The sequence below is a fragment of the Gigantopelta aegis genome, chromosome 10 (assembly GCF_016097555.1).
Source record: "Gigantopelta aegis isolate Gae_Host chromosome 10, Gae_host_genome, whole genome shotgun sequence".
Lineage (NCBI taxonomy): Eukaryota > Metazoa > Mollusca > Gastropoda > Neomphalida > Peltospiridae > Gigantopelta > Gigantopelta aegis.
The window spans coordinates 1,023,460-1,038,594 of NC_054708.1; the positions used below are offsets into that span (position 1 = coordinate 1,023,460).

General features: G+C 36.1%; 1 protein-coding gene across 2 annotated transcripts in view; it reads right to left on the bottom strand.

Moving 5' to 3' along the window:
- Positions 1–6,181: 6,181 nt before the first annotated feature.
- Positions 6,182–15,135, bottom strand: part of LOC121382723 (glutamic acid-rich protein-like) — a 29,930-nt gene continuing 20,976 nt past the window's right edge. For both annotated transcript variants that reach the window (XM_041512278.1, XM_041512277.1), the window contains exons 9-13: positions 14,402–14,506; positions 13,851–13,916; positions 11,821–11,857; positions 7,528–7,649; positions 6,182–6,822 (exon numbers count right to left, since the gene is read on the bottom strand). In XM_041512278.1, coding sequence (XP_041368212.1) covers positions 6,451–6,822; positions 7,528–7,649; positions 11,821–11,857; positions 13,851–13,916; positions 14,402–14,506 — 702 coding nt within the window. In that variant the 3' untranslated portion in view covers positions 6,182–6,450. The remainder of the gene's footprint in view (positions 6,823–7,527; positions 7,650–11,820; positions 11,858–13,850; positions 13,917–14,401; positions 14,507–15,135) is intronic.

Below are 15,135 nucleotides of genomic sequence, written 5' to 3' on the forward strand. Positions count from 1 at the left end.
TTATGTTTTTGGTAAAGTTTTTCTAAAAATTTACTTTAAATTTTGCATAAAACTACAAATTTGTCTAAAATATAACTTAGCACCCTATAAATATGTCAAAATTACAATAAAAATCAACTTCTTTACAAATTTGAGTTTTCAGAATTTCATACATAAAAAATTAACAATGTTAATGGAAACTAAAGACATTAACCCACTATTGGCACATGCTATTTTTAATATAAAAATAAATTGCTATTAAAATCTTAGTTCAGGTTGCTTATATATAATACCATATTTAAGAGCAGTTGTATATGGCAAGTCAAATACCATGTAAAAAGAAATTATTGAAATCTTTACAGTATGAATTATAGGCCAAAACCAACTTTTCTTCAGTGCTAACTTTGATTCAAACTCCATTCAGAGCCATGTACAGAGATTATTGTCAAGGTCAAGGTCATTGTGAACTTGCATGATCGAGTGATGGCTAATTTATCAACCAGTATAGTTTAATTAAATAAAATGACAAAATCATATTTTTTATTATGCACTGAATATGTGCTATAGGGTGTATACTACCAAATCAAATCCCATAGACGACAATAGTAACATATGTGGCTAAAACTCCTACCTGCAACGCATCAACCGACACAAACGCCACGGATATAAATACTACCACCCCTTACACTTAAAGTGAATCAGAAAAAAATGGGGGTCAAGCTGCTCGTTTCTGAGATAACGGGTAGCGTCTATGACTACCCTAGTTTCGCACAAAATTCTAGTACTTTTTTTTACAAGTACCCCATACATGTTTCAAGCACAAGGCTACTTGACACATTGGTACTAGATGAAATAAAATTGCAATTTTTTTTTACCCAGATGAAACTATTATTTTTTACAGCCAACACACTCACATTTATAACCAATCACAGGACTTGTGGTGTTCACTTCTCTATCAAAAGTTCGGTGCACCTCGCACTTTGACCCAGCCGGAAGTTATTTGGTTTAGTACTACCTATACTGATAACATACATTTTTCAAAAAGTGTCCAGCTATGTGTCTTTATGACAACCAGGATCTGGTGTATTCTGACATAAACTGACAACATCACTGAAACTGTTGTTTCTACAGTGCAACCTAATATAATGTACACCTCAAAAAGCATATATATTGCATATAGTTTTGTACAAATGCAATATGTCATATTAAACAACAAAATGTTTTAAAATAAAACTCCTGAAGATATTTACTTTCAGTTGGGTGTGTGTACTCAGGTATATATGTAGAGACAACAAAGATAGTCAGAGTACCTCTACCCCTTTAAAGAATTCCATTAAAACACATGCACTTGATTGACCCCTAGATTATGAAGACCTTAACAGGCACATCAAAGAAATATCAGTATTAAAAAATACACTGTCTGAGGAAGGAAACACAAACATGACTGTACCTGTATGAAGTAATGACTTAATGTCCTGAACATTAGTGTTGGGAGGAAATCCTGTATGCTGGGTGTGGGTGTCTTCAAGTTACCAGGTGTGCGAATTTCAAATCCATCGGCCATGCTGATTTTCATAATGAACCATCAAAACTATTGGCAGCCACCAATATTCCTGACTATATTTTATTTATAGCCTACTGTAGTTGGAGGTTTTAATAGTTGTGATATCTGGAATAATCATGCAGCTTTAACACATTTATTTTTGATTAATTACTGAAAAAAAACTATTTTTAAATGACAAAATTACCCGAACATCTATTTGCTTGCATTATTTTCTAATCCGGATGAATACAATATGTACATTAGATGTATTCCTACAATCTGTAATCCAGCATTTTATTTAGCTAGTAACATTAGGTAATACAGCTTTAACAATAAAATAAATTATCAACTTAATCCAAGGCAGATAATCAGATCTGAAAAAATTGGTTCTGAATCTAGTATACACTCAAAATGCTTTTCATGAGAGCTAACTAAGTGATTATTAAAAAAAAAAAAATTATCTGGAGATCTAAGTATATGTTTAACAACCTTATTGTTATGTACAAATAAGAATAGAAGGCACAATAGTGACAACAAATTTAATTATGTTTTTGGTAAAGTTTTTCTAAAAATTTACTTTAAATTTTGCATAAAACTACAAATTTGTCTAAAATATAACTTAGCACCCTATAAATATGTCAAAATTACAATAAAAATCAACTTCTTTACAAATTTGAGTTTTCAGAATTTCATACATAAAAAATTAACAATGTTAATGGAAACTAAAGACATTAACCCACTATTGGCACATGCTATTTTTAATATAAAAATAAATTGCTATTAAAATCTTAGTTCAGGTTGCTTATATATAATACCATATTTAAGAGCAGTTGTATATGGCAAGTCAAATACCATGTAAAAAGAAATTATTGAAATCTTTACAGTATGAATTATAGGCCAAAACCAACTTTTCTTCAGTGCTAACTTTGATTCAAACTCCATTCAGAGCCATGTACAGAGATTATTGTCAAGGTCAAGGTCATTGTGAACTTGCATGATCGAGTGATGGCTAATTTATCAACCAGTATAGTTTAATTAAATAAAATGACAAAATCATATTTTTTATTATGCACTGAATATGTGCTATAGGGTGTATACTACCAAATCAAATCCCATAGACGACAATAGTAACATATGTGGCTAAAACTCCTACCTGCAACGCATCAACCGACACAAACGCCACGGATATAAATACTACCACCCCTTACACTTAAAGTGAATCAGAAAAAAATGGGGGTCAAGCTGCTCGTTTCTGAGATAACGGGTAGCGTCTATGACTACCCTAGTTTCGCACAAAATTCTAGTACTTTTTTTTACAAGTACCCCATACATGTTTCAAGCACAAGGCTACTTGACACATTGGTACTAGATGAAATAAAATTGCAATTTTTTTTTACCCAGATGAAACTATTATTTTTTACAGCCAACACACTCACATTTATAACCAATCACAGGACTTGTGGTGTTCACTTCTCTATCAAAAGTTCGGTGCACCTCGCACTTTGACCCAGCCGGAAGTTATTTGGTTTAGTACTACCTCCAAAGAGAAGTGCCTGTTGTATACTTCAGCATTTTCAGATGAAAAGTTAATAGGTTGCTTTTCAGCTTTATTTATGACAGATGTAAAAGCATCTGTACTGAAAGAAGAATAAGAGTTATGAGAGAAATTGTCTGCCAATGCATTGGCAATGTCACGAAAGACGTCACATCCGTATCGCGACAGACAAATGGCGAACTGTATTATTGGATTCTTTTCCCTTGATTTTACGTATCCTATTCCAGACAGATTTCACAGATGTTTGATAAGTCAACTTGGAGACATAATTTCTCCAAGATGATTTCTTACTCTGTCCGATAGCTTTACGAGCCTTGGCCCGAGCAATGCGATAAGTATTCAGGTTATCCCCGGTAGGCTCGCGTTTGAACCTCTCGAGGGTCCTGTTTCGCTCTTTGATTGCATCTTTGCAAGTTTCATTGAACCATGGTTTATTGAAACGCTTCGGTACTGCCGAAGTCTTAGGAATAGTTTCCTCTGCAATGCACCAAGTAGAGTTGCAGATCAGACGATCAGATCCAAATGCATATACACACTTTCACTGGATTAAATGACAACAAAAAGGTTTTAATTTATTTTTATTTATTCACATGGATGAATCAAACTACAAAGACCAACGAGAAGGTAATGAATGAGCAAAGGAATATAGCAATTAAACTACTCAAAGTCATGATTCTACGATGCTAAATTAAAACAAATGTTTAGAGAAAAAAAAGAAAACAATAATAAACCTCTTTCTATAAGAATACATATTTAACATTTCTTTTGTAGCATTTATCAGCAACATTCTGATCAGCAGTACCAACCATCATATTCACTAAGATTTCCTCTCCAAGAATAGCTTCTATGAACATGTATTTAGGGGAAGGCTATAATGCATTTGACAGTTTATGGACATGAATGCCGATTTGACTGTTGCAAATTGAGTTTAGCTAGTGGTATGAAATGGGGACAGTAAAACTGGTATTTATGAGAGACAAAAACGTCATTGATGATTACAAATTGTTTCAAACACAGCAGCTTCCACATGGTGCAGTAGTGGAGGATTCACTTTTAATTTTACTATAGATATTATCCAAACTCCCTTGCAACCAGGCAGCAAAAGTAACACGATTATGTGCTTCTGAAAATCCCACATTTTGGGTCAGAAGCAGGAGATAATGAGATGGAATCCAAAATATCTAGGTTACATAATTGTTCCAACCCGTATTCATCGACCCCGGTACAGTGTGTAGACTAATAAATAGTCATAACAGTGACAGTGAAAAAACTCATTTTGAAAAAACCTTCACAATTAGTGAAAATATGAAACACTTCATTCAGAACTCGTGTTTTAGAGCATTAATAATAAATGCAAACTTACTTCATTAGCTCCCGAACTGAGATTACAAAATACTAGCAAAAGACACAATATAAACAAGTACAGTCTTCTACATTTAAAGGTAATTTAGTTTTTTACAACACAAGATAACTAATACTGGAATAAATACAACACAAAATGATACTAAAATATTTCTTGACGTCATTTCTCAACTGTCAGCAATGCCAATATCTTTTATCACATTACATCAATGTCAATCACTAGTTTTCACAAAATTACATTCTTTTATATTACCCAAAAGATGCAGATTACACAAACCTGTTAATGACTAACAACTGTAACATATTTTAGCCTCGTAAATGAGTGTACACTTTACTTAACATTGTCACTTTGTTTAATTGTAAACTACCGTTATTTAGGGAAGGCAACAACTGGATTTTCCTGTTGAAACAAAGGGCCTACAAGATGATTACATTTTGATCATGCATGATAATAAAACATCACTTGAAAAATTAAGTCATTTTTAAAAATGATGTTCCATTGTTCAACAAGCTGCACATTTTGTTGTTGCTTATGTGTGTATGTCATTTGATTAGACTTCAACACTGTTACCTAGTGTTTAGTCGTCTTTCAGCATCTGACTGCTTCAAATACATCTAGATTCTCTATTACAGGTGCAGACCTTAGTTTCCGAGACACCTACTACCGCTTTTGGTTTGAATAAAAAAAATCCAGCTATTACCAGGAAGGCAAAAAAGTGAGAAAAAAAAAAAAAAAAAAAAAAAAAATAATAACAAGTTAAGAGAAGCCAAAATTATTACCGTATATCTTCGCCTATAAGTCGAATTTTTTTCACCCAAAAATTATTTTATAACTTGGGGGGTCGACTTATAAGAGGGTAAAAAAATTTCACCAAAAAATATTACTGTTTTGGGGATTATTTAACAAGTTTTATTGTTGAAGTATGCCATGTATTTATACTCAAATATGTTAATTTGACACATTTATTTTTTATAACCTATTTTTTTGGGCATTAGAACGGTTTTGGTTATGCGAAAAGGCGTACGATCTCACTCACATGCCAAGACAACAGTCCACTTAGTTAAATTAACAGTCATAACTAATAGTAAAAATGTAAACAATACTAACTACCTGTTGCCCGAGTTTATTTTAAAATCTGGTCACTGGCATTAATGGTTGTTCAAACAATGTTTTGGCGGTGATTAACTTCATGAATATTACTAAGCTTTCCCTTAAAATAGACTGATCTCTGCAGTTCACTTATCTAGAGCAATAGGGACACACATCATTTGGTACAAAAACCAGTGTAGTTTCCAGAGTTATCCTCCTTACATGTATTAATATGGCGGCAAAACGTGATACTTTCAGTTTTATCGTAGTGATCTGTTGTCAGTGTTTATAAATAAAGTTGTTGTCTGTGCACAAAACCATCTGTACAGTACTATACAGTAACAGTCAAACAGCTTTCACTCTCTACTAAGGGAATATTTCGTTTTGATGCTATGTAATAATGATAGTTTGATTGGAATAGTCTGATCATATTGCGATGTACAAAACGTGAAAACCGAAGTTTGTAAAATAATTTTCTTTTGTTCAAATATTATTGTTCTCATGTGCTGAAAATAAGAAATATTTCAATATTTATAAGTAGTTTTTCATGGGTCGACTTATAAACGGGTCAATAAAAAAATACGTTTTCAGGGCTTGAAATTAGGGACTCGACTTATAGCCGAGATCGACTTACAGGCGAAGATATACGGTAATAAAAAAAACAAGAAGAAAAAAACCCAAACTATTTTACAGTGTCAAATATCTATGTGAACAGTATAAAAACTGCAATAAGGGCTAAAACAAAATTTTATGTCCAGGAGCATGCTGAAAAACATTAGGTAGAGTAGGGCCAGCTTTCCCCCTCCTTCACATTAGTAAAAACAGTGTATGAAACAGTGTATGATAGACATGAGACATGTTAGTAAACATGGTGTATGATAGAGAGACGGACATGAGACATGTTAGTAAACACTGCATATGTTAATTATCTTCATCCTGGGCCTCCATGTCTTCTTCTAGCTGCCCCCCCTCCTGCCCCTCCTCTGCTTGTTGCTCCTTGCCCTGTGTCTCATCCATCACTCCGTTACTGGCCATGAGGCGTTTGGCTGCCTCGAGCTCCTGCCTCAGCTTCTCGTCCTCCTCCTCCTGCCTCTTGCGCTCTTCCTCCTCTAGCCTCATCTCCTCCTTGACCTCCTGCTCGAGGCGGTCGAAGTCGATGGCGTTCTCCTTCAGCTGGTCGTTCTCGTACTCGCGCCCCGTCATGTAGCGGTTCTCGTCCCCGTTCTTAAACACGAAGCGAGCCTTCATCGCCACGTTACGCAGATTGTCCTTCAGGCTCTGAGTCTTCGCTTTCTGAATGCAAAATCACAAGAGAGGACATCATTATGGCATATAGTTCTACAAGTTCAGGCATCAATTGCTTTAAGACTTATTACACAAATTGACTGTAATGTAAATCCATTTGCTCAAATTTAATAGAACATTCCTAAAAATTATTGATACTATTAATTTGTAACACTATTTGGTAAGCAATGAAGTTAAATGGGAGAAATATTCATTGAATATTATTTTACTGGGGTAATCAAATACTTAATGGTTGAATTTTGTTATTCTCTGTAAATTGATCAATAAAATACTGTTTATAATACAGGGCTCAACCTTACAGTACTGACAGCAATTGCTGGTTAGGGAATTTCTGATGGTGTTAGGGAATTTTTGATGGTGTTTTTTCAAAGCTTTTCAAATTGTAAAGAAAAACCGTATGAACAAATAACAACATATCTGATGTTGACCGAACCATGTATAAGAAATCAAATCTCATGAAATTTTAAGCAGTATTAAAAGCATTAATAATATTCACAGAAAACAAAGCTTAACATCAGTAAAACAAAAGCAGGAAATGGGTGAGGGGTTATGGAAAAAACCCAAACAAAATATAATTACATAAAAAAACCTAATTTGGCCTACACCTAAAATATTTTAAAATGTAAACTATATTTTCCAGTGATCCAGAGAACCAAGTCGTAGAGACCAGTAAGATCTATTAGCCATACAAACCTTGTATGCAGTGTAGTGATCCCGGGAATTGCAGTGGTCCAGTTTCGCAGTCTTCATACTTGGATAGTAGCGCTCACAGAGCTTGCACAGATAACCCGTCACTGGAACGACGTACTCACTTCCTGTAAACACAACACACATAACTCATCACTATAACAACGTACTCACTTCCTGTAAACACAACACATATAACTTATCACTGGAACGACATACTCACTTCCTGCAAACACAACACAGATAACCCGTCACTGGAACAACATACTCACTTCCTGTGAACACAACACATATAACTCGTCACTGGAACGACATACTCAATTCCTGTAAACACAACACACATAACCCGTCACTGGAACGACGTACTCACTTCCTGTGAACACAACAAACATAACCAGTCACTGGAACGACGTACTCACTTCCTGTGAACACAACAAACATAACCAGTCACTGGAACGATGTACTCACTTCCTGTGAACACAACACATATAACTCATCACTGGAATAACACACACACTTACTGCAAACACAACACACAGCAATGTAGGGTGTACCTGTTTACATAGTTCACATCTCATTACATGAACACACAACACACAGCAATGTAGGGTGTACCTGTTTACTTAGTTCACATCTCATTACATGAACACACAACACACAGCAATGTAGGGTCTATTTGTTTACTTAGTTCACATCTCATTACATGAACACACAGCAATGTAGGGTCTACCGGTTTACTTAGTTCACATCTCATTACGTGAACACACAACACACAGCAATGTAGGGTCTACCGGTTTACTTAGTTCACATCTCATTACGTGAACACACAGCAATGTAGGGTCTACCGGTTTACTTAGTTCACATCTCATTACGTGAACACACAACACACAGCAATGTAGGGTCTACCGGTTTACTTAGTTCACATCTCATTACGTGAACACACAACACACAGCAATGTAGGGTCTACCGGTTTACTTAGTTCACATCTCATTACGTGAACACACAACACACAGCAATGTAGGGTCTACCGGTTTACTTAGTTCACATCTCATTACATGAACACAAAACACTGTAGGGTCTACCGGTTTACTTAGTTCACATCTCATTACGTGAACACACAACACACAGCAATGTAGGGTCTACCGGTTTACTTAGTTCACATCTCATTACATGAACACAAAACACTGTAGGGTCTACCGGTTTACTTAGTTCACATCTCATTACGTGAACACAAAACACACAGCAATGTAGGGTCTACCGGTTTACTTAGTTCACATCTCATTACGTGAACACACAACACACAGCAATGTAGGGTCTACCGGTTTACTTAGTTCACATCTCATTACGTGAACACACAACACACAGCAATGTAGGGTCTACCGGTTTACTTAGTTCACATCTCATTACGTGAACACACAACACACAGCAATGTAGGGTCTACCGGTTTACTTAGTTCACATCTCATTACATGAACACAAAACTGGGCCCATATTTTCGAAGCAATCTTAGCGCTACAAAATCATAAAACCACCATAAGCTATGACGTCACTGTGCCGTGTGCTATAGTGTGACGTCACTGTGCCGTGTGCTATAGTGTGACGTCACTGTGCCGTGTGCTATAGTGTGACGTCACTGTGCCGTGTGCTATAGTGTGACGTCACTGTGCCGTGTGCTATAGTGTGACGTCACTGTGCCGTGTGCTATAGTGTGATGTCACTGTGCCGTGTGCTATAGTGTGACGTCACTGTGCCGTGTTCTATAGTGTGACGTCACTGTGCCGTGTGCTATAGTGACGTCACAGCCATATGATGATTTTACGATTTCATAGCGCTAAGATTGCTTCGAAAATATGAGCCCAGGAGTTTGGTATTCTGTTGTATATAGAAGATCAGGTTACTACGTATTGGTATCGTAGTTACTTAGCAAGGTTTAGATAACACTATAACAAGAAGGAAGAAGATCAGGTTACTATGTATTGGTATCGTAGTTACTTAGCAAGGTTTAGATAACACTGAAACAAGGAAGAAGAAGATCAGGTTACTACGTATTGGTATCGTAGTTACTTAGCAAGGTTTAGATAACACTATAACAAGAAGGAAGAAGATCAGGTTACTACGTATTGGTATCGTAGTTACTTAGCAAGGTTTAGATAACACTGAAATAAGGAAGAAGAAGATCAGGTTGCTACATATTGGTATCGTAGTTACTTAGCAAGGTTTAGATAACACTATAACAAGAAGAAAGAAGATCAGGTTACTACGTATTGGTATCGTAGTTACTTAGCAAGGTTTAGATAACACTGAAACAAGGAAGAAGAAGATCAGGTTACTACGTATTGGTATCGTAGTTACTGAGCAAGGTTTAGATAACACTATAACAAGAAGAAGATCAGGTTACTACGTATTGGTATCGTAGTTACTTAGCAAGGTTTAGATAACACTATAACAAGAAGGAAGAAGATCAGGTTACTACATATTGGTATCGTAGTTACTTAGCAAGGTTTAGATAACACTGTAACAAGGAAGAATATCGGGTTACTGCATGATGATATCGGAGTTACTGGGTAAGGTTTAGACAACACTGCAACAAGGAAGAAGATCAGGTTACTACATATTGGTACCGTAGTTACTTAGCAAGGTTTAGATAACACTGTACCAAGAAGGAAGATCAGGTTACTACATATTGGTATCGTAGTTACTTAGCAAGGTTTAGATAACACTGTAACAAGGAAGAAGATCAGGTTACTACATGTTGATATCAGAGTTACTTAGCAAGGTTTAGATAACACTGTAACAAGAAGGAAGAATATCAGGTTACTACGTTGATATCGGAGTTACTTAGCAAGGTTTAGATAACACTGCAACAAGAAGGAAGAATATCAGGTTACTACGTTGATATCGGAGTTACTTAGCAAGGTTTAGATAACACTGCAACAAGGAAGAAGATCAGGTTACTACATGTTGATATCAGAGTTACTGAGCAAGGTTTAGATAACACTGTAACAAGAAGGAAGAAGATCAGGTTGATATCAGAGTTACTTAGCAAGGTTTAGATAACACTATAACAAGAAGGAAGAATATCAGGTTACTATGTTGATATCGGAGTTACTTAGCAAGATTTAGATAACACTGTAACAAGGAAGAAGATCAGGTTACTACATATTGGTATCGTAGTTACTTAGCAAAGGTTTAGATAACACTGAAACAAGGAAGAAGATCAGGTTACCACATATTGATATCGGAGTTACTTAGCAAGATTTAGATAACACTGTAACAAGGAAGAAGATCAGGTTACTACATATTGGTATCGTAGTTACTTAGCAAGGTTTAGATAACACTGAAACAAGAAGGAAGATCTATGTCACTGGCTGTTGAGTGTTTCTGCTATTTACTTCATGTGATGTCAGATACTGTTCTAATGTAAACAGTCTTTGCAGTAAGAAGCTGACTTTTTTATTTAAATGACCGGCCTCGGTGGCGTCGTGGTTAAGCCATCGGTCTACAGGCTGGTAGGTACTGGGTTCGGATCCCAGTTGAGGCATGGGATTTTTAATCCAGATACCGACTCCAAACCCTGAGTGAGTGCTCCGCAAGGCTCAATGGGTAGGTGTAAACCACTTGCACCGACCAGTGATCCATAACTGGTTCAACAAAGGTCATGGTTTGTGCTATCCTGCCTGTGGGAAGCGTAAATAAAAGATCCCTTGCTGCTAATTGGAAAGAGTAGTCCATGTAGTGGCGACAGCGGGTTTCCTCTCACTGTGTGGTCCTTAACCATATGTCTGACGCCATATAACCATAAATAAAATGTGTTGAGTGTGTCGTTAAATAAAACATTTCTTTCTTTCTTTCTTTTTTTTTTTTTTTATTTAAATGATAAACATTGGCGTCTTCAGAATTGGGAGAAGGAAGAATTTAAAATGACAAGTTATATTTATTTAGGCAGTTCATTTATTGCTGGAAATGGATGTTTGAAGAATAAGCAACCAACCACTGTCATTTGCAGAATTAATTTTATAGTCAAGCACAGACTTTATTTCCTAGTGACCTGATAACATAGCAACGCCAAGGTTATCAAGCTTCAAGTTATTAGGGTTTATCAGGTCAAAGAAAGCATGGTTGCACAATAAACAATAAAAGAAAAAAATTTCCTGGGATTCTGCAATAACCCATTAACAAATTCTATAGTCTGGTATTTTAAAACATATTACATCCAAGCTCATTTTATTTATCGTTACCTACAAAACTGAGAGAAGGATTAGTATTATAAAAAATACAGTCTGGAACAAGAAAAACTTACCAACTTGTTTCCCAGATTGAAATTCAGGAAATTCAGCCTATAAAAGTAAGATGTATTAATTTTAAATTTGTTATGTTAAAATCAATCTAACAATATCTGATATATACAACAAAAAAACATTACAGGCATTCCTTGAGCTATGAAAAGAAAATTACGTCAGAAAAAATAATTTATAAACAAATGATTCACACAAACAAGCATATATCTAAACATTAGAAAGTCTGAGTGTTTAAGATCTGACACATGGAAACTAAACACAGCACACTGAATTCTTTTTGCCAACATAACCTCAGTGAAGAGAAACCAGTATAAATCTGTCAAATATGAAGGCAGAAGCAATTTTGTGAATTGCAAACTTTGCAGAGTCATGTTAATTAAATGTGACCTTAAACAGAGTATGACAAATATTTTGAAAAGTCACTAGCCACAGGGCTAGTGGGTTTGTGAAAACCACTAGCCCACCAAGATAAAGCACTAGCCCAAATTCCTGATCAATTATAACTGGATTTTTATATAATTTTGTAACATTACACATTTACGAGTATAACAGTAAAATAAAACAAACACTTAAATCATGTTGTAACTTTCAGTTTTTTGTCGTGTCGTACGTTTTGTCTTTTGTCAAGTGTGATCCATCGTCATTGTCCCGTTTTCGTTTTTGCCCCCCCCCCCCCCCCCCCCCCCCCCCCCCCGGAAAAATAATTGAGCAAACTCTTGGTTGGTATCTAAACACACTATTAAAATAATTAAATTTAAATGAGGGTACAACAGTGTGACACACGGTAATAGATGGTTCAGTGTAGTTGGTTATATATTTAGGGCCTACTATTTATGTCGCCAGGAACGGTGATGCCAAATACAGGGCATTATCCCGTGTCAGACCGATATCAAAAGAATATAACGGCGACATCTAATCCGTTGTTAATTGATGAACAAAAAAGGTATTATCTTGTATCGGCAGCTGTGACGTATTATCCAAACCGCTACACGTAATAGGCCAAGCCGAGTCATTGCATATGCGGTTACCATTAAAGTAAATTGTTTTCCTGATTGCCGATAACCACATGTTAGCGAAGTGTTAAATTAGAAAACAATAGGTAAATAAAACAAACACTGAAATTCAAAGCATGGCTGGGGTTTACTTGATTGAACCGGCCTCGGTGGCGTCGTGGCAGGCCATCGGTCTACAGGCTGGTAGGTACTGGGTTCGGATCCCAGTCGAGGCATGGGATTTTTAATCCAGATACCGACTCCAAACCCTGAGTGAGTGCTCCGCAAGGCTCAATCGGTAGGTGTAAACCACTTGCACCGACCAATGATCAATAACTGGTTCAACAAAGGCCATGGTTTGTGCTATCCTGCCTGTGGGAAGCGCAAATAAAAGATCCCTTGCTGCCTGTCGTAAAAAAGAGTAGCCTATGTGGCAACAGGGGTTTCCTCTAAAAACAGTGTCAGAATGACCATATGTTTGACGTCCAATAGCCGATGATAAGATTAAAAATCAATGTGCTCTAGTGGCGTCGTTAAAAAACCCCCAAAAAAAACATACTTGATTGAGATTAACCTGTCGTCGCGATTGGTGATTTCCAAGTTCTTAGCCTAAAACATGTGCGAGATTAACCAATCAAAACACGCATGTCATTAGACTTTATTTCCTGTGCCAGAAACTTGAAAGGGAAAGGTAAACAATGCATGCTGTAACTGTGACGATGTAGAGATAGCATGTTACTGCAGTTTGCAGACCTAGCTCAAGTGGATTATTATTATATACGGATTGCGTTGTTGATATTATTCGATGACAAACGTCACAATCAAATTTATTAAACGAAAATTCAGCCGAGAGAAAAAGAAAGAAAGAAAAAAAAAAAAACATGATCGAGCAATGACGAGAGGAGGGGGGAAAACCACTAGCCTGCAGGGGCTAGTGGTTTTGCGTTTCTCACTAGCCCGAACTTAAAAACCACTAGCCACGGGCATCGGGCTAGCGGATTTGTCGAACTCTGCCTTAAAGTAAGAGTGGAGCAACTTACCAACTCAAATTCTAAAACCTCTTCTGCAATGGTCATGTCCCGCTTTCCGGTGTGTCTAATTCGTTCCTACACAAACAAAGAAAATAATGGCCTAAAGATTAAGAGAAACATGAAAACATTAACATGTTGTGCTGTAGGTTACTTAATAGATGTAAGAGAAAGATTTTAATGGTAATGTGTTGATACTTAATAGAAGTTAAAAACAATAATGTGTTGTGCTGTAGGCTACTTAGCGAGTGTAAGAGAAAGATTTTAATGGTAATGTGTTGATACTTAACAGATGCAAGAGAAAGTTGAAAACCGTAATGTGTTGATACTTAATAGATGTAAGAGAAAGATGAAAACCTTAATGTGTTGATACTTAATAGATGTAAGAGAAAGATGAAAACCGTAATGTGTTGATACTTAATAGATGTAAGAGAAAGATGAAAACCTTAATATGTTGAGACTTAATAGATGTAAGAGAAAGATGAAAACCGTAATGTGTTGATACTTAATAGATGTAAGAGAAAGATGATGATACTTAATAGATGTAAGAGAAAGATGAAAACCTTAATGTGCTGCTCGGTTGCTCGATGTTCAAGCACCTCAGTGAAGTTTTTGAAGTTCTGGATCTCACACCACTTGCATCCATTCTTACAGCGTGCCAACTTGTACTGTGTATCAAGACAAAACAATGCATTGGAGTCAATCACATGTAGCCAGATAATTTTAAAGGTCTACATTTATCAAAAACGTAATTCACTATTGTTTGTTATCTAGGTATACCTTTTACAATATATATGAAGTATCAATAAAATCAATTTTAAAACATTTACTTGTTTTTAATATATTCGCAATAAAAAGACGCGTTTTTCCCATTGCTTGCCAAAAAGCCTGAACTCCAAGAGTCAAGTCACGTGACCCGCTATCCGGCATAACATGAATGTGTGATTCGCAGCCTTTCAGTCGTTTTACATGGAAGTGGAACACGTGTATTTTTAAAACGCGAAAATGTTATTCTATTGAATTGAATTGTATGTTTGGAATATTATTTTGAAGATATCTTTCAAATGTGAAACATGGTGAACCATTGTTCAGTGTATGGATGTACAAAAGCTGCAGTTAAAGGCAAAAGAAGTTTGCATATTTTTCCGAAAGACAAACCGACATTGTTTGCACGGAAGCAGTTCTTAAACCAAACACGTGCGTATTGGAAAGGACCGTCAAGATGGGATTCGATTTGCAGTGACCACTTCACACCTGGGGATTACAATAATTATCTAAGATGGTCGATGGGAATGGC